Below are 23,356 nucleotides of genomic sequence, written 5' to 3'. Positions count from 1 at the left end.
CCTGAGCTCCGGCAGCTCGGGGCTGTGCCTGCTGCCCTGGAAGCTGTGCCATGCCCACCACCCTCTGGGGCACAGCCTTTCCCTCACCCCCACCTGCCCTCCCCTGACACAGCTCTGAGAGCTCTGACAGCTCAAGAGCTGTCCCATTCCGGGTGCCGAATCTGCCACTTGCTCATTAAACTCCATGCAGCTGGTGATTGCACAGCCCTCCTGTTTGTCAAGACCTCCATGCAAGGCCTCTCTTCTACAGAGGGAGTCAACAGCTCCCCCCAGTTTAGTGCCGTTAGCAAACTTATTAGTGTACCTTCAAGTCATCTACGAAAACATCACAGACGTCCCTAAAACAGAGCCCTGCAGAACCCCACTGGTGACCAGCCACCAGCCTGGTGGAACCTCAGTTACTACAACCCTTTGAGTGCTGCCCATCAGCAGCTATCTTCCATCATGGCCCTGTTTATATGTGACCTGTTGGACATTCTACCATCAGTTGTGCACTTGGGTAAAACTGAAATTTGAGGTTGCACTGCTTTTACCTTCTACCAGTATTCTGCACCTTCTGGTTTCAATCATAAGCTGAGAAAAACCTGATTTCCCCAAGCACTCCTCCTCCCCAGGGCTTCAAGCACACGCATGCCATGGAATAGTTAACAGTTAAATATTTTCTTGCCAATATTTTAAGAGTGCAGAAGGTTCCAAATTGCTGGTAAAATAAACAATGCCAGACTGTGAAAACTCCTGCCTGCCATATACTCTGATGTTAACAAGAGTTTCTTTATTACTGTAACCTTTCAGAAGCGAACAAAAATTATTTCTCTACCCTAGCTCTGCCCTCGAGTAGAAGGCAAAGGAGGAAAGCAAACCATGAAAAAGCTGCATGGTAAGATACTGTGAGTTTTCCATCTCACTTCTGCATTTCATTCAGGCTTGATGCTACTGTAGATAAATAAACTTCCAGAAGATCCTAGAAGAGTGGGCAAGGGTTTGAAGAGGGCAAAAATTTCCTCGTGCACTTTTTCCTAACTAGTGCATATTAAACCTATGTATGGGGCCATCATCAACTACGGAATTAAACAGGGAACAGAAAGGGGTAAATTTAGGATGCTCTCAATCACGTTATTTTCCAGCTCTCTGGCATGTAACTGTCACCTGGGGCTATAGCCAGGGATTCCACCAGCTACACAATCTCCACCACTTTCTCAATTTCAGAGAACTAAGACTTCACGCAGAAGCTGCCAGTAGACAAAGCAGGCAGTGCCTGTATCACTCAGGTGACATTCTGAAAACAACCGCCATTCACAGGGCTGCCAGCTTTCTGTTATCAACACCTACATTTGATATTTATGCCCAAGCCATCTGAAAATCAACTCAGATCAGTGTTGCTTATTTTACATACAATAAGACTTCACTGATCCAGGCTTCCATCTACATTATTCCGCAACACAAAACAAATATCCTTTTGTATATGCCGTTGTCCTTGTGGCCACAAAGCCAACTGACCAACCTGAAAATCAACACGATGCAAGCAACAAATAGAGATCACTAAGATCAGACATGCTGGTATTCTGATAATATTGTTTTAACCTTTCATGTTGTTTCCTGCCCTTTGAATATGGAAACAACATTCAAGCTCTTACAGAAGTGTAACAATAATTAGCTATTTAATACCAATAGAGATTGAGCAAGTGCTGTTTGTGCTCCAAAACAAAAGGGAACAGAAATAATCAAATCTACTGAGGTTCCCAATATAGAACGGAAAACAGAAGTCTGTCTAGGTGTGCACAAAAGCATCACACACTGTTGCTTGTGTGAAAGTAAAAGACAGTAAAGAAGCATGAAAGACAGCATTGAAATTACTCGAATACACTGTATTTGCACTCCATGACCGTTGTCATTTATTTTACTGTTGGAGTCATTAGCAAAAGCAGTCATAAAGGGCTTCACAGTACTGAGAGTTTTATAAACAGGTAAAATGGGCTGCAGAAGTCAGAAAATGAAGTAATAAAATAAACTGAATTCTAACAGAAAAATATAAACATTTGCAACCCACTTACCTAGCCAGGCTACAAGGCAGCGCAGTAGGTGCATTACAAACACGAAGACACTGCATCTACAGCAGAATTCAAGACTGAACTTTGAAGGAGCTGTACAACTCAAGTGGCATAGAACCATCTGCAGGAGCAGAAAGTGTACCCTCAGTAAGTCTCTGGATACCAAGTTAGGGGAAACTGTGGATCTGCCTGAGGGTAGGAAGGCTCTACAGAGGCATCTGAATACACTGAGTAGATGGGTTGAACCCAGTCAAATGACATTGAACAAGAATAAGTGCCAGGTCCTGCACTTGGGTCATAACAACCCCATGCATCTGTACAGGCTTGGGGGGGAGGGGCTGGAAAGTTGCCTGGCAGTAATGGACCTGGGGGTCATGATCAACAGCCGGCTGAACACAAGCCAGTGTGTTCAGGTGGCTAAGAAGGCCAACAGCAGTCTGGTCTGCATCAGAAATAATGTGGCCAACAGGACTAGGGAAGCAACCACCTCCTTGTACACGGCACAGTGAGACCACACCTCAAATATTGTATTTGGTTTTGGACCCCTCATTAAAAGCAAGTGGTCATGTCAATAAATAAAGAAACTAAAGAAGAAAAAAAAAATAATCTGGAGTTGAAAAAGACAGAGCTGTGAGAATGATTCAACTTGCAAATGTAGGTTTGAAACAAGCACAGACAGGAGGACAGACCCCAAGCTTTCTTTATGGACTTCTGCAATAGTTGCTGGAAGAGTGCATTGTAACTGAGGCAGTGTGACCATGGAATCAGTGAAGCCATATGGCAGGCATAACTGGCACTGATGATTATTAGCTGAATTAAACTGACTACTAAAATGATTAGCTGAACATGAAAAAATGCAAGAAGAGGGAGCAAGGATGTGTCAGTGACAAAAGATGCCCTTCAAAGAAACAAAGAGAATTAAGAGAAGACAGTCAAAAGGACAAGGTATAGGAACACACTGATTTCTCTACAAAATGAGAGTCAGGAAATAAGTATGAGACATACTGACAGGAGAAACATGAAAGCAGGCAAAAAGCCCCAACAAAAGGGAAGAAGATAGAAGCTCAAGTGAATTCAGGTATCAGGGTAATAAAAAATGACCAAGGCCAACAAGGGGAAGAAAAGAAAAAAAAAACCAACAACATAATAGCTTGTGTAGGAAGGCACTTCAAGGATCACCAAGCTTCAGTCTCCCTGCTGCAGGGTTGCCAACCACTAGATCAAGTACTAGGATCAGGTTGCTCAGGATCCCATCAAGCCAACTCGTTCAAGCACTTTACCACTCTCTCAGTGAAAATCTTCCCCTCAACATCTAATCTAAGTCGTCTCTCTTTTAGTTTAAAACCATTCCTCTTTGTACTATCATTATCTACTCATGTAAAAAAAAAAAATCATTTCCTTCCTGTTTAATATCTCCCTTTAAATACTGGATGGCTGCAATGGGGTCTCCCCCAAGTTTTCTCTTCCCCAGACTGAACACCCTAAGCTCCTTCATCCTGTTTTCACAGGAGAGGTGCTCCAGCCCTCTGAGAATCTTCATGGCCCTTGTCTGGGCCCTCCCCAAAAGCTTCACATCTTTCCTTTGCTTGGGGCCCCAGACCTGGATGCAGCTCTCCAGCTGAAGCCCCAGGAGGGCAGAGAAGAGAGGGACAATCACATCCCTGCTCTGGGCCAACCACCCAGGATACTGTTGGCCTTCTGGGCTGCAAGCACTCACTGGCTCATGTTAATTTTTTCATCTATCATGACCCCTAAGCCCTTCTCAGCAACACTACTCTCAATGAGTTCTTCTCCCAGTCTGTGTACATACCTGGGATTACCCTGACCCAAGTGCAAAACCTTGCACTTTGCTTTGTTGAACCTCATTAGGTTCACATGGACCCAGCTTTTGAGTTTATCAATGTCCCTCTGGATAGTATCCCTTCCTGCTGCTGTTTTAACCGCACCACTCAGCTTAAGTGCCAAGGTGACTGGCAGAGGGTGCACTTGATCCTAACATCTACATCATCTACATCACTGATAAAGATGTACCAGTCCCAACACAGACCCCTGAGGGACACTGCTCATCACAGGCCTCCACCTGAACATAGTAATTGACAGCAACCCTCTAACTGTGACCATCCCAGCAATTCCTTATCTACCAATCCTGCCCGTCAGAGCAGATTTTGGAGAGGAAGCAGAAGGTAGCGGTGACTTTCTAGTCAGGGTGAAAACCACAGGCAACAGCATTATCAAAATGTATTGAGAACTCTCGATGCTTCGATTTAGAAGAGACACTGATCTAGATATTTTGCTTAAAAGTACACACACGTTTTCCTTGCAGCAGCCTAATGTTATAAATGTAGTTGTTTAATAACATGAAATACTTTGCTGGGAGAGACTCGCAAGAATTAGCTAAGGAAATCAGTTCATCTCGGTAGTGGAAGTTTGGGACAAACTACAAGAGGACAGGAATTTGATAACATTCAAAACACCCGGTACAACACCACATTCTTTAACTTTGCATTGACTGTAAGCAAAGCACAAGCAGAACCGTGAGTGATGCACAGAGCAATGACAGAAGCCAGGCAACACTGACTATGTAACTGCTGCACCAGTTCTAACTGCTGTTCCAGTCCTGCTGAGCCTGGAGACTGCTGCAGGTTTGATATGGGTCCCTTCCCTGTTTCCACTGTCATCGCTATGCTGTCAAAAGAAAAATAATACAGTTGTGGTAAAGAGCAGTTCTGTTGCCCAGCATTGGATTTTGGTAGCCACACTCTGCTCTGGGAATTTGAGGAGTGCAGTGCAGCACTTTGTGCCCACAGCCATGGCACAGTAACATCACTTTTGGCATGCGAGTCTCACAGGTGTAGTGCGTGGGGAGTAATGGCAGAAGCATTTCTAGCAAAGGCACAAGGCAGCTTCCAGTGTAGTTCTTGCAAGCATCAGGGGGAGGCACAAAACAGACCAAGGACACTGCTGTACAGCAATAACATCCAACACACCTGGGAAACAAATCAAAATCTTTATGTCAAATTCTGCAGCAAACTGAGGCAGGCCAGTTGAAAAGAACTCAAGCGTATATTACAACTTCAATGCCAGGTATCCTTGGCATGTGGTAAACATGCCTGTTCAGACCGTCAGGCACATCAGTCCCACAGAACCTGGTTCTAGAACTACATTAAAAACAGAACCTGTGGAAGAGCCCATTTCTAACCTCTATGACCTGCCAAAGCTAAGCTCTTATCACCATGCACACTACCTGTGCCAGGCTTCCTCATAGTTCAGGTATTTGCAAGGCAACATACAACACATAAACATCCTTCTGCGTATTTAAGTTATAAGCAGATTATACTAAACATGCTCTGGAAGCAGTGTCTGGTTCTCTTTTGCATTTATGAAAGGACAAACAAACGGAAGTTTACTGTGAGCTTTGGAGCTTTTTGAGAAGTGATCGAGAGTTTCTGTTTCATTCCTTTTCTGCTTGTATCCCTGTTTCCTTTATATGCTGGTGGACTTCACACAATCACAATGAAATTCTGACTTTGAATTTGGTGTTCTGAAATCACTTCCTGGTGACATTCTGAAGGTGATTGCAGGCAAAGGAATCAACTTCACGTCCTACTGATGAAGGAAAAACCCCTTCCACGCACATGGCCTTGCTGCAGCTCCATTAGTCACCAGACCCTTCGTAGGCTGCTTTATTTTGCTAAAACAGAAGCAACAAAAATCCCATCTTCTACATGAGTTGCCTCAATGCCCTCACACTGCCAAAGAAACAGGCCCTACAATGGCCTACAACACTCCAACCACCAGAAATGAATATACATTCACTCTACACAATCACAGGTAATGCTCTTTTGTGCCAAGGCTCTTGAAGTCCACAGTATTTTACATACCAGACACAAGTGCTGTCTACAGACATTGTTTCTCTACCTAGAGAAGCAGTTTAATGCTCAACTTTCTGTGTGGATTATTTTCTTAGAGAGAGAAGTAAAACCATCATCTTATACTTGATTGTCAATAAATGTATTTTTTCTGTACTTCTTGCCCTTATCAACTGTGGATGAAAAGCTCTGGTAACAAAAAAACAACAAAGAGAGCACAAGAATTACTGTGGATTACACAGAATAGACACAGCTTGGTTTTCATGCTCTGCAAATATAGCTGTTAGTATCCTAACACTCTTCTCCTTAAAACGTCCTATTAACATTGCATATTTAAAAATACGCGGATCATTTGAAACTACAACTTTTCCTCTTTGGTTGTACAGATAAACGAAACAAAATCACACTTTCCTTCTGCTCCAGTTCTCCTCCTGTTATCCCATAACAACATACTTGGTGCATCCCCCTTTGACCCATGATTTCCCACAAGACTTTAAAGACCTCCTGAACTTTCAATCACAGTGGGTGAATCAACAGCATACTTCACTCAGTGCAAAGTTTGAATTCAATCTGGAAATGCTATCAACTTTATGCTGTGCCCTCATCTCCAAAAGCTATTCCAGAGTCATACTGGTCTCACTCTGACTGTGATTTCTGAATCCTTAGGTAAGCGTTAGATTTTTAATTCTCCACAAAAATAACAACTTGAAATGAACTGCATCACGTTTAGGCAAGCCCAGTAATGCAGGATGTACGCCTGTTTGCTTGTTTTATTAGAGCAAGGCAAGATGATATTTTAATCTTCCAATGTCTTTTCACAATTAAAAGACAAAACCGTGTTCAAGTTTACAGAGCTAAATTCTGCTCTGTTACACTGATGTGAACCATGTTATTGATTCTGATGGTGTTACCTCAGATGTACACCAATGTAACTGAGAGCAAATTATGGGTCACTGTATATAAACAGCTCTGGCTATGAGTATAACAAAGGCTGCATTGTGCTATGTGCTGCAGAGCCAATAAATGAATTCAAAAGACACCTAGATGTGTTCCTGGAAAAAGGGGGCAGGGGTCCTGAATGGTCTGGTGGGAAAACAGGAAAGTGGGATTAAGATAAATTAAAACAGGTTTGGCATGCCGGGCTTGTCAGCCCCTCTTGTTCTTATCTCTTTTGCAGTCTGCAGAACATGCCTGGTTATAAAATGGAATTGTTCTTTTGCACTGAAAATGTCTTATTTCAGAAGCACAATGCTATGAGAACACACAAGAATATTGCTGCCAAGAAGAGCCCAACAACAGCTTACATGTAGTTGGATAAAGACTGATGCATCTAAGACAGGTTTGTGTTGTTCGTTTCAGTGGCTTTTTTTGTGTTTTTTTTTTTCTCCTTAAAAAAAAAATTAATTTAATTTAAAAAAATAAATAAATCACATTTCTGTTGTCAAACAATCAGCTGAAATTCTGCTCCATGGAACTCCAGCATCCAAAAGCCCTTCTGATCAGGTCTGCAGCATCATCTAAAGGTATTCAAATACACTCAGACCCACAATAACTGCTTTCACATACACACAGTTACTGCAACAATACTCAGCTCAGGTTAATATTCAGGTTGCTGAAGCACTCTGATAAGAATACAAATAGCAACTTCCAGTATTGCCTGAATCCCCTTACAAATGGATGAAGCATCTGCCCATTTGAGGAGTATAAATCTATTCAGTGCAAGCCACAAGGTGGAGATCTCTGGCAAAGCAGTATCGAAAGGAAGCCTTGTACCCAGCCTAATGTTACTATTAACACTTGGAGCCATTGCATCAAGCCAATTTTTCTGTTTGTTTTTAAAGTTTGATAGAAATGTCACTAGTGGAAAAATTAAGTAAAGAGCACTGGTTAGCCACAGAACTGGACACACCTGGCTGCAAACCCACCAAAAGAAACTGACTTCATTAGTACTAGGGACAGCAGAGTAAAATTTATATCTGAAATATGCCTGCACCAGTAGAATTTGCTGAGGCCACAGGCTCTCCGTGTGTTTTTACAGCTGTGTCAAGTTTTGGTTTCTGACTCTTGCCGACATTCAGGAGTGCTGAAGGAGCTCAGGCTAACAAGTCCCAAAACTTTGTAGCTGAGATTTAGATTTCAGCAATTTTAACAACCATTTTTTGAAATAATACAAACGCCATTTGGAGTTGGAGCTGATGTAAATTAGCAGTTAAAATGCCTGGCATTCTATCGCTTTCGGCTCCAATGATCTTGTGTACTTAAGAGCAGATGGCATATGTTAATAAACCATCAGTATCACTTCAGGAATATAATATCCATTTTCTGCATCAAGTGCTGGAATTGCTGCTAGATATGAAAACGAGCTGAAGAAATGCAGCCTGGTCTGTCAGCAAGTTCAGCTAATTGCATCCAAGCAGCAAGTTTCATACAGGTGCTCTGTCCCTTATACCACAATACAGCAGTGTAGCAGCCCACTTCAATACTGACCACTGATAACGCTGCAGGACAGAAAAAGCCAGGTACAGAATGTCCTCACCACCTGGGAGCTGTGCAGGTGACAGCTTAGTGCCCTAAAAGAATTCAGCAGTTTCCTTTCATTTGACTTATGTCTGAGAAAAGCTCAGATTATGAAACCTGAAATGAGAAACACTAATACCATCATCTTTTTATCTACTATTCTTCTCTTGATATATTTAATTATCCTCTTTTGAAGGCATGGTATATACTGGCTGCAAGATTGAACTGCTTGAGAATAAGTAACTGTTAGACTTATTCCTCAAATGTTTTGTCAGAGCATGAGGGAGAAGGCAAAGCATTACCTCAACTTTATTTAAAATGAAGCAGTAAGGATAATATACCAGGACTAACAGGCAGATCCTAACACCAAGGGTAAGTGTCCTTAGCCTATCCTCTATGGTCCCTGGAACTGCTTAAGCTGAGATGTGAAGAAGGAGGTCTGTCAGAGTACATGCATGTGCAATGGAGAAAAGTTAGGAAGGGTGAGCAGGCAGGGGTGAAATAGGAATTATCTGTGTAGGGCCAGGGCCAAGGTAGGATGGTAGGCTAACATCCCTAGTACAAAGGAAAGGAACGGAGATAAGGAGCAAGGGAGCAGCTGATGTCTTTGACCATCCACGCATAAAGTATTTTCATCCAGTACACGATACATACTACATGAAGAAACTAAAGAGTTCAAAGTTGACAAACTGATGATTGAAAGATGAGGAATAATTATAAGATGAAAAAAACACTGAACAATCATATAAGCTGTGTACCTTCACAAACAGTATGGGGAAAAGAGCAGTCCTGATTTCCAAATTTACTAACTAGCACACTTCACTATGCTTTCTTACACACCCTTAGTACCTAGTCTAGTTAGCTGTAACCTTAGGAGTTTACCCTGTCTTACAAGGAATCTCATTAAAATCAATGGGTCTCTGTGCAGCTCAACTATATTAAATATACGCACAGATGAAGCTGTTTGTGGGATCAAGCCCTTAAATGTGTGCATACTTTAAGCATCAGCTATTGCCACATAAAAGCCATGTTAAGACAAGGTAGGCTACAGCCAAAAGCCTATCTTGGTACCAACGTAAAGCACATCACAGGAATCTTATTATTACAATCCAAGCCTGTTTGCTATTATGCTGCATTATCATTATTAAAGATTGTGAAATTTAAACTCAAAGACAAACTGAAAAGATGCCTGGCTTGTCAAGCAAGGAATGAATGGCATTCAGACAACTTAAGAACTCTTCCCAGTTGCATCATACAGCAACCATACAATTATAACAAGCATTTATTAACATTTGAAGCTCCAGATCGAATGAAAAATAAGGATACACATTTTTCTTTTCATTTAAAACATTTTTGGGGGAATTTTAAGAGCAAAGGAATAATTCAGTTTGCTGAAATGGTTACTTGCTTTTCTTCACAAAGAACAGACTGTGAGTTTTATCTTTTTCCCTTCAAAGTTCTTCATTAAACTTCTGTACAACTCTAACTTACACCAAGCTTCATTTTTGAGTTCAGCCCGCTTGTAAGAGTAGCAAACAGCTTTGCTTCTCTTTGCTGCTTGCTGCTGCTTCAAACCCTGCAAGGAAAACTAAATGATGGCATTTGAGGTTAGTTGGTAGACGAAAAAGTCAATGTCAAAAGGAACAAAGAAATAGCTTTCTCTCCAGAATAGCATTCTCTCTCTGCCCAGTTGGACTTCTAAAACCCCAAAGGGATTTTTGGAGGGTGGGAGAGCAGTGGTATAGGGTTTTTTTGTTTGCTTTTATAAAAAAAAAAAACAACCTTAAATTTACACCCACATCAAGGATCTGAACTGTCTTCAGTTCCTACAGAAACACAAAACAACCATTGCTATGACATGGAAGGCATAGGAAAAGGACAAAAACATATAAATTTCCCATTTAATTCCATGTTTTTCCTCATATTTTTCACACACCACTGAGCTACTTAATTTTTTTGTTTCTCTCTCTTAGCTAGGACTAGGTTAGAAAGGAAATTAAGGCCAAAAGTACAGGATAATGAAATACTGAAAACAAAATACGTGAGAAATACAATTAAAGATGAGATTCGAATGCTAATTGATAATCTGTATTGCTTAAATAAATACAGAGATTTTAGAATAGCCAGTTAATAAGGTGAGATGTTTGCCATCTGGCCTCCAGAACTGTTCCAGAAACGTATTTTGTTTCTCTGCTCTGTGAACTGCTTCTGCCCAACCTGCACTGCACAAAAGCAGTTGTTTGAAACCTGTTACATGAGTATTTATATCATTGTCTGTCTCCTAGAATGAAAAAATACTTTGAAAGCTTTAGGAAGAAATCTGTGCTACTAAGAATGCCCTGTACCAGCTATCATCTGATTTGCCCAGGCTCGCTCACACTACCTCATGGCATCTGACCAGGACATGAAGGATTCCCACTTATTTTTGTCTCACCCATTAATGTAGCTGGAAATATTAAGGTGCCTAAATTTAGACCCACCTTAAAAAGCAATCTGTAACACGGGAAGGCTAATTTCCAACAGATAGGGAAAAAAGGGTTGATAGAATCACTGAAGTTACAACACAATCTATGCTTTTTAGCACCATTTGCAAAACACAGTCTCAACGAAAAGAAACGTCTCGAATTGTTGGTGGGATCTCACACCAAATCATGAACTCACCTGTTAACTTCCTTGTTTGTCACAAACAGGTACACAGACAAACCTCTACTAAATAATTTAACATTTCTATACATTCTATATGTAGCATCAGAGAAGACCTTTCCTAGCCCCATTCTCTCACTAGAAGCATCCCAAATACTGACATCTCAACTACATCAAGTCTACTGCCACCACCATCATCCTGGAGTTGCAAAAACTATCTCTGCAGGGTCTTTTCTGAAGACTGTCACCAACACAATGAGGGAGAAATGTATTTACAGACTACAAGGCCAGAAACAACTCTTACAGTTACCTACCATAACCTTGCTCACCGTATAGGCCAAGAAGATCCAGTCTCATTCTTCTCTCAAACCTCCAAATCAACTATCCCTGGAGCTACGCTTTTCTTAACACTTCTCATTTGAGATGAAGTCTAGATATACTACGAATCCAGACTGAAAATTAAACTAATGAAAAGTACATAGTCATGTGCAGGAACATAATAACTTTGTCCCTTAATCATCCTTTTACTCACTGTTCTGGATACAGGGAAAACTCAAAGCTCTTCTGGAATAACTTAAATTGCAGTTGTAAGCTTGGCACTAGTCATGTTTCTCCCTACCCAAGCTGCTTGTTTCCTATCCCCAAAATGCCCATCCTGTTACAGCAGCATCCCTGTGTATGCAATCACATGGCAAATATTTGAAAACTTTTAGGCAAATCAGCCTCTTCATCCAGGCCATGATAGAGTTATCAAAACAAAGTTAGTGGCTCAGTACAACAGCTGCAGGAATGAGTGGCCAAGATGATATCCATTTGTACCAGCTTAAGTTCATAAAGAAATACACGTGTAACTACAGATTTATTATTAAGCATTCTTCCAAAACACGCAAATTACAAATGCATTGCAAGAACTCAGTCATTAAAATGATCAAGATTATCAACACCAGAGTAAACTTACCCCCATCACCTTGCCACGCTGTTCAACATCCTCCCACATACAATGAACGATATAGCGACACATGTATTTTCCTGCTCGACCTTCCTGCTTCATTCGCACCAGACACATCCTGTAGGAACATAAACACCACATTCAGAGCTTTTAGTTTTTCAAGTTTGAAGAACAGATTTAATCAGCTTCAGCTCATTTAAGATTCTTCTTACAGTATGTGCTTTTGTCATCAGGTAATAAAAATAAGGGTTTCTTTTAAAAAAGAACTACCATAAACTTGTTCGTTCTGTACTCAAGAGCTGTATCTGTTGGATTTTGGCCAATCCAGCTACGGAAGAGTGACAGTGGATTCTATATTGGCTGACAGCACTGTAATCTAGTTAAGCAGTACTGCAACTTAAATTCCACAGCCTTAAGGACATATCATCCTTTGGAGCAAGAACAAATGTCTTTTCTAATCCCAGGCTACAAGCCAGCTGTAATTCAGCTCGGTATACTAAAATGCTAAAAAAGACTGTAGTAGCTAAGGAGTGAAATCTTAAGCAGGTTACAGACTTCACCCAAGCTCACATTAGCAATGTCCTAAATTATTTCACCTACCAGGGTCTAGGGATATACATCCAACCACTTGGCAAAGCCCCTACATGCAGTACATGCTAGAAGAAATCACAGGTTTGTGAGCAGGATCTTAATGAGAATACCAGGTTTGTATACCCCTATTTTATTTTTTTTAAATAAAGCATTAAAGCCACTTGAACTTTACTGCTGCTGCTCAGCCTAAAAACCAAACCATCACAACCACACTTTTTATTTTAAACTACATCTCTAAGCAGCACAAAATGAATCGCAGGCCGTTTCCTCACTGCACTAGGAGATGAGTACCACCACCAGAACACATTATCTGCCTCACTAGTCAGCTCTGCTCCTGCACTGCAAGGCTAAACCGTGGCTGGGTTGGCTGAGCTGCTGGTATGACAGGATGCTCCAACACTGAAGCTGAAACAAGTCACTGCTTTGCACAGAAACATGCTATGCTTGGGGAGCTGTTCACGTAAAACCTTTTTCTCACACCTTCTGAAAAAGTAAGAGAGCAGAGCTGCTGCAGGTCACTTCAACGCAGCCATGTTACTAATAGTGAAAGCACTGCAAGAGTTAAGAGGTAAAAATGATTTATGTATCTGTATCATTTCTGCAGTGGAGATAAGATCTGGGCCTCCCTTCAGGCATTAGAAGTATTTGGTGCTCTGTGAATGCCAGCTCAACAGGGAAAATCATAAACATCTGAAACTTGCCTCTTGGGCTGACCTGTAAAAGGGCAGATGCCAATCTTCATGATGGATTCTATCTGATGTGCTGATTAGTAAAGGAAAGTGTAAAGGAAAGTGGGTTTTTTGGATTTATTTTTTTTTATAACATGCAAAGGAAGCAAAACTTACTGCCAGCGATGAGTCACAGAGGTAAAACAAGCTGAAAGAGCTGCATTGCTCCTGTACTCTTTTCTAAATAGAACCATACATTTAAGACCCATACAAGGTCCATTCAGCTCACACATCAGTACCAAAGGAAGAAAAGCCCTTGGGCCAGAAACTGATTTCTACAAGGAGGCTTTTGAAAATGGCAGCCACCAGGTGAGAGGCTCCAACATAACACAGTCCTGGCAGAATGAGGTCAAAAGACTGGAGAGGGACTGAGGCATGGCAAGGAGATCAGTGATCAAAGGGGAAGAGTAAGTTAGAGAGCCTGGGGAGAAGATAATAGGGAGAGAAGGGGAAGGACAGCAGTCAGCAAAGGGAACATTGCAAAGAGTGGCAATTTCTGGCTTGGGAAACAGAGCTGTAAGGATTCCCAAGGTATATATGGTGATAGTGATGATTCTATGTCGGTCTAATAGCACCCAGCAACGAAACACAACTAAGGTCGTAGAAACATGGAATCACAGGATGATCATCTAGTTTCAACCCCCTGCTGTGGGCAGGGTTGCCAACCACCAGACCAGACAGCCCAGAGCAGGGATGGGGCATCCACAGTCTCCTTGGGCAAACTGTTCCAGTGCGTCACCAGCTTCTGAGTGAAAAACTTCCTCCTAATATCCAACCTAAACCTCCCCTGTTTCAATTTAAAACCATTCCCCCTTGTCCTATCACTGTCCACCCTCACAAACTGTCATTCCCCCTCCTGTTTATATGCCCCCTTCAAGTACTGGAAGGCCACAATGAGGTCTCCCTGGAGCCTTCTCTTCTCCAAGCTAAACAAGCCCAGTTCCCTCAACCTTTCTCCATGGGAGAGGTGCTGCAGATTCTGTGAAGATGGTAGCAAGAAGTAAATCTATCAGCAACTGCTAAAAGAAAAAATGGCAAAGCTTTCTGCTGAAATGATGATCCAGAACTTGGAACACCTCTTAATTTATCAGCCCTGACAAGAACCAGACATACAGTGAGCTTAAAACTTCTGTCTTAATTTCATCAGCTTCGAAACCTTTGTTCCTCTTGTCTATTTACATAATTGACCCATACACAACAGTTAATTAGTAAGAGTTGTTGTATTCCAAATTTTTTGCTCACTCTTAAGAAGTCAAAAACACTCAGCCTAAGACTTGGAAGCCTAACTTTGGGTTGAGAGAAGTATTTTTATACTACTCTCACTCAATTCACAACCTCAGGAAAAAAAAAAATAGCAGGAGAGACTTGGCAATCACCCCCACACGCATAAATACAAGTTCCTACCCAGTCTCCCTTCAGCAGCAGTGAACCAAGAGGAGAGCACAGCGCAAAGACCAGCAGTTAACAACCGCTCACTGATGAGCAGGAATGGAGCTGTGTTCAGAGGAAAGCCTGCTACCCTCGAAGCCTAAAAAGCAGCTCTGTGTTTGGATGCATAGTGCTGTCATAGAGCTGTTCTGCAGCACCACGAGTGAGATCATGGAATTCTGCAGTTTATTTTAAAGTTTGGTAGTTTGTTACTACACCTGCCGTCTGAGGTTTAAAAAGACACACACTCTTTAAAGACTATAAACTTTCTAACTGGGTCAATGCAGTATGAAACATTTAATCGATTCACTACATAACCTGTGCTGCAGTTTACTCAAATACTGACTCATGTTTGTCAAACCAGGAAAGCAAATCTATTCCAAACCATCTTTAGAAAGTTATCTACTATAGGTTGGGGTGGATAATTTGTCATATTTAAGTTAGGCAGAAAGATTACACTGGAAGAAAATCATATATAAGGATGACTGAAAAGGCACGTGAGCACATACACCTCCTTCCATCTTAGGTGAGAAGCAGCATTTTCCAACAGGAGCCTCAGCTGTAACTGTTTCTGCCAGCATAGTAAAACACACTGGTTTAAGCACCAGAAGCGGAAATCAGCCCTACTCCATCTAAGTGTTGAGATGCAGCTCAGTGCTATGCAGTCAATGTCTGATGAAGCATTATGCATCCAAGGTTAAAGCCCACTCAGAGCTTCCTACTACCCCCAGCACTGGGACAGGCATCCTGCTTCCCTCAGGTGTTCCAAGACAATAATTTCTAGGGTTACATCATTCCAGACCAGAGAAATGACTCAAGTTTAACAACAGATGTAACAACAACCAAATTAGAAAGCTGTTGTTTTGTTCCGTTTAACCCGAATCATTCATGAAGCGCCAGCAACTTCAGGAAAGGAGAAGAAAGCTCCTGAATAGACTTCAACTAGATGCAGGGATGCGCACCTTTATGATGAATGGAAGCTCAGAATAATGGTGTGGAGTAGAATTCTGAACTCTTGCTATTTCCTTTAGCAAGCGAACATGCCATTATTCGCTTCAGCCTCACAATTTCACTAAGTACATTATTTACAGCCAAGCACAGGATTTTGTGGAGGTACAAACTGACAGAGCTCAGCATGGCTGTGCAGCCTCCCCCATCTCCCAGTGCCCACACTTAGGCTGCTCTGCACATTCACTCATGGTGAGGCAGGATCAATCTTAAGACATCCCAGACAAAACCGTTCTTAAAACATCTCTCAGGTAAGATATTACTCACTTTGGTGTAATTTTAAACTCCCCCATCTCTGCTCTTCTAGGATGAGCCACAGACAATTTTTTCTCTTTCTTCTGAAACAGCATATCTCAAAATAGTACAGTAACCTCAGACCTTTCTCTGCAAATCTGATACATCTATCCCTGCAGGAACCATTTTTCACAAACTTGATGGTTCTTGTTCTCATCTACTCTCACTCAAACTGACCAACACTTTCACAAGCACAGCTTTTCCTTACAGAAAAAAAATGAACAAACCTTGGTGTGTTTCAGAAATGGAATTGAAGCTCTGCTCTATTCTGACCCTAAATGGTAATGCAGGATGCACCACATTTCTTAGTACAGTCAAAGTCATCACTTTCACCGTTTGGAAACTGTGTGGACACAGTCTATACTTCAATTAGACTGTCACAAGAAAAGAACAACGTGGTAGTGGAAATGAAAAGCTTGAGATTTCTTCCTAGAAGGTATGAGCTTCTGAGCCAAAAGTCCTACTGATATCAAGGGTGTGAAGTAACTGAAATAGCCTATACAACTCAGGGAAGAACACTAGAAGGCTGATTTTCTAAAGTATAATATTAGAAGAACATTGGCAGGAAATGGAGGAACATTATCTTCAAAAAAAATAATAAAAATAGAGCTAAATATGAGTGCCTGAACCTCCCCCTCCTTTCTGGTTACACAGAAAGTTTGGTTTGCAGAAGAGAAAATAAGAGACAGATATTCAAACAGTGAAACAATCAGAATCTGTAATGCAAGGAATATGCTCTGACAAGCATCTTAAAGTTTAAAAGAGGTAATAGCACAGAGTTGACTGGAACATAATGGACAATGACAGCAGCAAGAGACGAGGAATGTTTTTACTCAATTAGATATATATTAAAAAATCTTATATTTTCCTGCTTCAGAAGATATTCTAAGTCAGTTGAAAGTCAGTCTCTGTAGGTGAAGAGGGAAGGAGCGAGTAATCCAGAAAGTGATCTACACTTGTGAATGGGAACAGGAATATCTTAACAGATGGTGATCAGAATCTATGGTCAGGTTGTTGGCTGCCATATCATAAATACTTCTAGCCTGAGACAAAAGGTCCAGGAGTAGAGACAGGCATTAAAGCCTTCAGAAGGAAGGTACCTTTACATATGCTAGCGTTAGTAGAATCCTTTGTGCTCTACTCCATCTTTATTGAGGTTGATACTGATTTTATAAAGAGAATCAGAGAGAATGCAGCGATATATCTGCCATGTCATTGCAGAATCTTGGCTGCTGAGATAGCCACAAGCAAAACAAGCAGCATCTTCCAGTGGCCCAGGTAAGTGAGCAGGCTTCTCTGTGATCTAGAGCATCAAATTAGATCTCTGATTTGTGAGAATGACAGCAATCATTTAGGTCAAGCTGCAAAAAACAAGGAGAAGCCAAGCATAAAAACCTTAGAAAAATGAACCTTTTATTAAAAATTAGCCTAGTACTACCTTCCAGATTCACATTATCATTGCTGTCCAATGAAACAGCAATTTTGTTCCTTCCTGCTTGTGCAGGACCTTCTTGTTAACACAGACTATAGCTTAAGCATAAGAGTACTTCAGTTTCTCTCCTTAAGGGTCTCCTTAGCATCACAGGCTCAAAGAGAAGCAACTCTTGGCTTCCTCAGACATAGAGGTGAAACTTCTATCAAATATTACATAAATAAACAGCTATCAAATATTACCTTCCCTATCATAGTTTCCTTATTTACTTTCACGCGTAGCAGTTGTGAAAGAATACTGTGCGTTTTGAAAGCCATGCTATTACACGGCACATTTTCCTGTCAATGCAAAATTGTTATGAAAAGTGTGGGTCTTTTGCAGATTTGTGTTGCCTCCCTTTCTTTCTCCTCAAGTACTTAAAACAAGCGGTTTGATTTCAACATTTAATGCAGATTTCCAAATATCAAACTAAATGATTAATTAATTCAGTCATTGAAACCCTTTTCACATGGAACAGTAAGAAATAAACTGCAAATCTCAAGGGTGACCCATTAACTGAGCCCACTGATTTCATTAACCAATTCAATGGTTCCACTAATTAATTCATTCCTAAGTGAAATGAGCTGCCCCATCTTTCAATATATTGAGGAGACAGGAAATTAAAAGGAGGGAAGGGGGGAGAAAAAAGGAGGCAAGGAAATAAGGGGCCTGTTCTTAAGTGCAACTATTTTAGTACAAACTTCCTTTTGAGTCTTTGGGTAGTTAAATGTAAGTCTATGGACTTCAGTTTCATGAAAGATCTGGCACTTAACAAGAATTACTGTACTCCCCTGTGCATCCTGCTGACCTTTATAAGTATGTAATATTAGATGAAAAACTGATTTTTTTGGCTACTCTTTTCACAAATGAAAAAGGAGGAAAAAAACTTAATGTTTAAGGTGTTAAATATTTTTAGATGTAGCCAAGCTGGCATTCACCAACCTGTACGTACATTTCAGAGGTGCAAGAATAAATGCCAGTGCTATAATTTGTTAAATGCTTCTGACAAGCAGCAACTTCAACCACCACAAATTCTCACAATTTAAACCACTTCTACATAAATTTAAACTTTTCCTAAAACACCTAAATAGGATTTTTCCACACAGGCTGAGTAAGGCTTTTAGAAAGCTCACGGCATGGGTTATTCCATTACCTAGGAATACAGAGATTTAAGATGTCAGTTTCTCCATGGGTCATTTTGCTCTTTAGTAGAAAACTATTAGAATTCATTATTTAGTAAATTGAATGTTGCCACTGTTACCAATAATCATGGAGCCTACTTTCTTGCACAGTAAGGTACATATAATTTTATTTCCTGAGACTATTTATATTACTATTCAAGTTTCACTTACCAGACATGAAGCTGGGCTACTAGAAACCATGAATTCAATGTATCAGGCATTTGGCACCCTTGATGGGAGAGAGAAAAAAATAAATAAAAACAAATATTAATTTAAATTTAATCTGGTTTTGTACCTATTAGATTCACTACACCAAAATCTGAATACATATTAATAATTTGATTTCTAGCTCTACTCAGTAAGGACACATTGGAAGCAAATATTTACTGTCACATATCACTAAGATCTAGAACGTGCAGTCACAGGACACTGTAGATAGACTTAACCTATTTAGAACTCAGGTAAAACTATTATGAGGAAAAAAACCCACCACAATGAAGGATCACAAAGAAAAAGATATGGCTTCTACCTCGATAAATCCCAGAGCAGGAGAGAATTACAAGGCAGTGTCCAGTTCTTGCACTCCTCCTTTAGCATGGGCTGATTCCTCCTGCCAGAGGCAGGATGCTGCTCACTGTGCTAGCTTTGCTCTCACTCAGCTGTTGTGGCTTGCTATGTGGATGCATAACCCATGGCACTCTCTGAGTACCTTGCCTCAAGCCATCACATCGTAGGATTAAAAGAACAAACCAAAAATGGAAATAATTTCTCTTTTCATATTCTGTTCTACTACTACAGCTGCTGGGTTTCCCAGGGATGTCTACACGCATGTGGACATTACACTATGAAACCATTCGTGTCATGATGTTGGGAGGCTGGAGATTTAGGCTCTATGCCACAGAAACCAGACTGCTCTTCCTCATGCTAAAAAAGCATGGACCTATGGGTTATGTGCACAGTAAGTCCTTCAGTTCCTCTCAGATTTAAAGCTAGTTGTGGGAAGCCATTTCTACAGCTGTCTCTTGAAGATGTACCCTTATGAGAAGGACCTCACCTCTTGGCCTACCCAGCACTTGGCCTCATCTTCTGCACTACTCAAACCTGGGATGCAGAGTATTCAGAAGCAGACTCTCCCATTGGATCTGCCTCAGGGAAGTCAATCTTTCTGTACTGCAACGTATTCTTTCCTAACTCCTATACTTCCTGGCTCTTAAGCAGCAACAAGGAGGCTCACATGGATCACAAAGCAAAATTTTTAAAGCCTCTTTCTTTTTATATGTCAACCACAGTCAGGCAACCACCACAACAAACAAGCAACTCATCACTATTCCTCCTCCTCAAAGAGATGATGCCATCAGGGGACAGAACGTGCCAACCTTCAGCATCGATGCCTATACATCACCTACACCACCTCTAAGGGAGTATAAAGACACTAACTAAAGGTATATTTGGAGGTTAACCACAGGTTTCCCCCACCCTTTTCCCCTTTTGGCTGTCTCATTCCTAACAGAAATAGTTCAAGACCTTAGAAATGAATACGTTGACCTAAAGGCAAGCCAAGGCATCTCCAACCAGAGCAAGAGTGCACAGTGCATGCATTAATCAAACCATTTAATTAAACGAGGGTTCCACGGACAAGGTTCAGAGTGAGACACTTAGTTCAACAGACAGAGGTTTCTGAAATAGAAGTTACCATGCATCAGCCTTCTACCACAGAAACTGTTCTTCACTGGAAAGCAAAGCTGACACCTCCACTGCTGGAAACTCTGAAGGTTTTTAAAGACCTATTCAGTAGAAGAATTCAGGGAAGAACTTTTTTCCTCCAACTTCCCAAGTGTTGCACTTCTGTATTAGGAGTGGCTATATCCTAATTTAAAAGAAGGATGGTTGCTTTAGAGTAACAAGTTTGCCCTTAGTTACCAGCTTTTTAAAAAGAAGGCACTTCAAAAATTTGGAGTTGCAGGAAACATCCATCCTAAAATTCAACAGAAAATTATTCACTTCAGAGTATAGTTAGACAGGAAAAAACAATGAGACAGTAACACCACCCATGAAATACTGTAATATTATCAGCTGGGGAATAAATCTATTCTGCCCGCAGAACACACTCTGTTCACACATCTGTATTTAAGAGACATAAACACTTATAGGGACATATCTCTTTTTCCAGTCATATATTGCACCTAAAATGCATCAGGAAAGAGCAGCAAACTTTAATGTAGAACTTTTTTGTGATGGAAAATGCAACCAGCACAATTTAAGGAAGGAGGAAATGAGATAACATCCCCACATCCCGCAAAAAAAAAGTCAGTATCCCATTCTTAGAGTACCGACTGACAGGTTGATCAGGCACGTATCTACAAGATGCCTGTGGGGCTGCAGAGAACAGAAGGATCCAGAGTGTTGAAGGTAAACTCTAGCCCTTCTGTTCTGATCACCAGCCCCACTAGAAACTACTGGAAATAGAGCCATCTCTTTGCTACCACAACTGCAGGACAATAGGGCAATTAATAGTATTAACATTTGAAGATGAACTGTGGCAACCCTATAGCTCAGCCTCATCAACAAATTCCAGCTCAACTCTCAGTATCACCTATCTGATCCTAAAAGCTCTCCTGGTCTTTCAAATATAAGATATGAGGCATTATCCTCACTAATGGTTACTTCATTTGTACCAGAGGAGGTTTAGATTCACAGAATCACAAAATCATAGGGGTTGGAAGGAGCCTCCAGAGAGGCTTTGTCCCTCCCTGCAGAGCTCCTCTCCAGCAGGTCATCCCCCAACCTGTACTGATGCATGCAATTATTCCTCCCTAGGTGCAAGACTCTGCACTTGCTTTTGCTTAACCTCATCCAATTTCTTACCACCCAGCTCTCCAGCCTGTCCAGATTAGACATAAGAAGGAACTTGTTCTCTCAGAGAGTGGTCAGGCACTGGAATGGCTGCCCAGGGAGGTGGTAGAGTCACCGTCCCTGGTGGTGTTCAATAGGTGTCTGGATGAGGAGCTAAGAGATATAGTTTAGCGGCCTGTGGTAACAATGATAATGGGAGGACGGTTGGACTGGATGATCTTGTAGGTCCTTTCCAACCTTGTGATTCTATGATTTCCTGATTTTGTTAGAACTACTCAAACTCTGCAAGCTTCATGCACAGGAAGTTTTGTACTGGTAATCCATCTATTCCCTCTACTAATTCTCTGTTCTCTTTTACACAAAGTGTATCTGAAGTCCTAAAACAGCTCCACTTTCCATATAAGCAGTACAGGGTAGCAGACATTTGAATATCAGCCTTTAACCAAAGTTCTCAAAATTCTGCTTTATGATCATTTATGGACAAAGGGACAGCAGAATGGCAGGTATAATAAAATTAACTGCAGTATAATACTGGACTGTCTCAATTGCAACACCTCCTTCACATATTACAGAGGATTCACAACTCACGTATTTTAGGCACTACTGTCCAAAAGTGTAACACAGAGAAAGGCAGTTCACAGGGCTCATTCTGCATGAGAGAAACTATCAGAATGTTCCCTGGGTACCATCAGAAAGGCACTAGAAAGCACAACAGTCTATAAGATGTGAAACACTACCTGTCATTGCTCTAGCCCTCAGCACCATAATATCCTGGCAGTCTATTCTCACCTGTCAGAAAACCACCTTACAGAAATCTGCACACCAATACAAGATCCTCATGGTCATGCAGTTATTATTCAAGCCACAACATAACCACATCACAAAAGCAAGTCCAGAAACACTGAAGAACCAGTCCTGATCACACAGGGTTAATCAGCCCGCAAATGGTTTTACACATGCATGAGTGTACTGTTTTCAAGGCCAGCTCAGTAGGTTAACAGCTTTCACAAACTACAGAGAAAAAGCTAATAAGCTCTCTAGAGACCAGAGCTGACTTTGTGCAGTTCACTTGGATATCTCAACACCATGCAACCTCAGCCAGAAGTGCTGGGGGCAGCAAAGCCAAGAAAAAAATAAAATTCTCTGCTAGGTCTGTGTGCAGTCAGTTTTGGTGAAGACAAACCTGAGCCAGGTCCCATACTGCAGCATCACTATTCTTACGGGTCCTGAACAGTGCAATTCATTGTGTGGGCATGCAGCACCCACATCAGCATGGTCTCAGGTACACCTTTGCTTGCTACGTCACTGAGAAACAGAACTAAGGGTAACTGCTTCCTGTGTCTCCTAGCCCAGTCACCCAGACTGCTGTTTTGGGAATGAGCTGTAGTCCTGGCTTAAGGGTTGCCCATCTTCACTTGAAAAAGAAACAAGTCAGAAAAGGAAAACCCCATTTTCATTGATCCAGTTTGATTTTAAAAGGATAACCTGAATGCAAAGTTGTATACCTTGCATGGTTCTATGTTCCCGTTTTTTTAAACACATATTTCCCACTGCTCAATTTAAGCCACAGCTGCTTGCCATCAGACCCTTCTACATGCCACTAGTTCCCTAACACAACAAAACAGTAAGCCAGCAAAACACTCAACTATTTTCTTACAGAGACCTACACACTTCAGTAGATGTGGTAATTTCCAGTCCAGAGCACAGGCAGAGAGCTCATGAAAAGCCCAGGAAAAAATAGAGAATCGAGCCTTTTCCCTTTGGCCACTACTTCAA

At 41.2% G+C, this 23,356-nt stretch overlaps 1 protein-coding gene across 2 annotated transcripts in view; it reads right to left on the bottom strand.

Moving 5' to 3' along the window:
• LOC107322836 (ubiquinol-cytochrome-c reductase complex assembly factor 1) overlaps positions 1-23,356 on the bottom strand; it is a 50,476-nt gene that overhangs the window by 14,339 nt on the left and 12,781 nt on the right. Inside the window, exons 6-8 of one of the 2 annotated variants that reach the window (XM_032448535.1) lie at positions 18,899-18,956; positions 12,036-12,144; positions 9,699-10,022 (exon numbers count right to left, since the gene is read on the bottom strand). In XM_032448535.1, coding sequence (XP_032304426.1) covers positions 9,849-10,022; positions 12,036-12,144; positions 18,899-18,956 — 341 coding nt within the window. In that variant the 3' untranslated portion in view covers positions 9,699-9,848. Of the gene's footprint in view, positions 1-9,698; positions 10,023-12,035; positions 12,145-18,898; positions 18,957-23,356 lie in introns of those variants that run through there. The other variant, XM_015881341.2, reaches the window with a different exon arrangement.

The sequence above is a fragment of the Coturnix japonica genome, chromosome 20 (assembly GCF_001577835.2).
Source record: "Coturnix japonica isolate 7356 chromosome 20, Coturnix japonica 2.1, whole genome shotgun sequence".
NCBI lineage: Eukaryota > Metazoa > Chordata > Aves > Galliformes > Phasianidae > Coturnix > Coturnix japonica.
The sequence above is the reverse complement of the archived record's forward strand: the minus strand, read 5'-3'. Positions and strand labels throughout refer to the sequence as shown.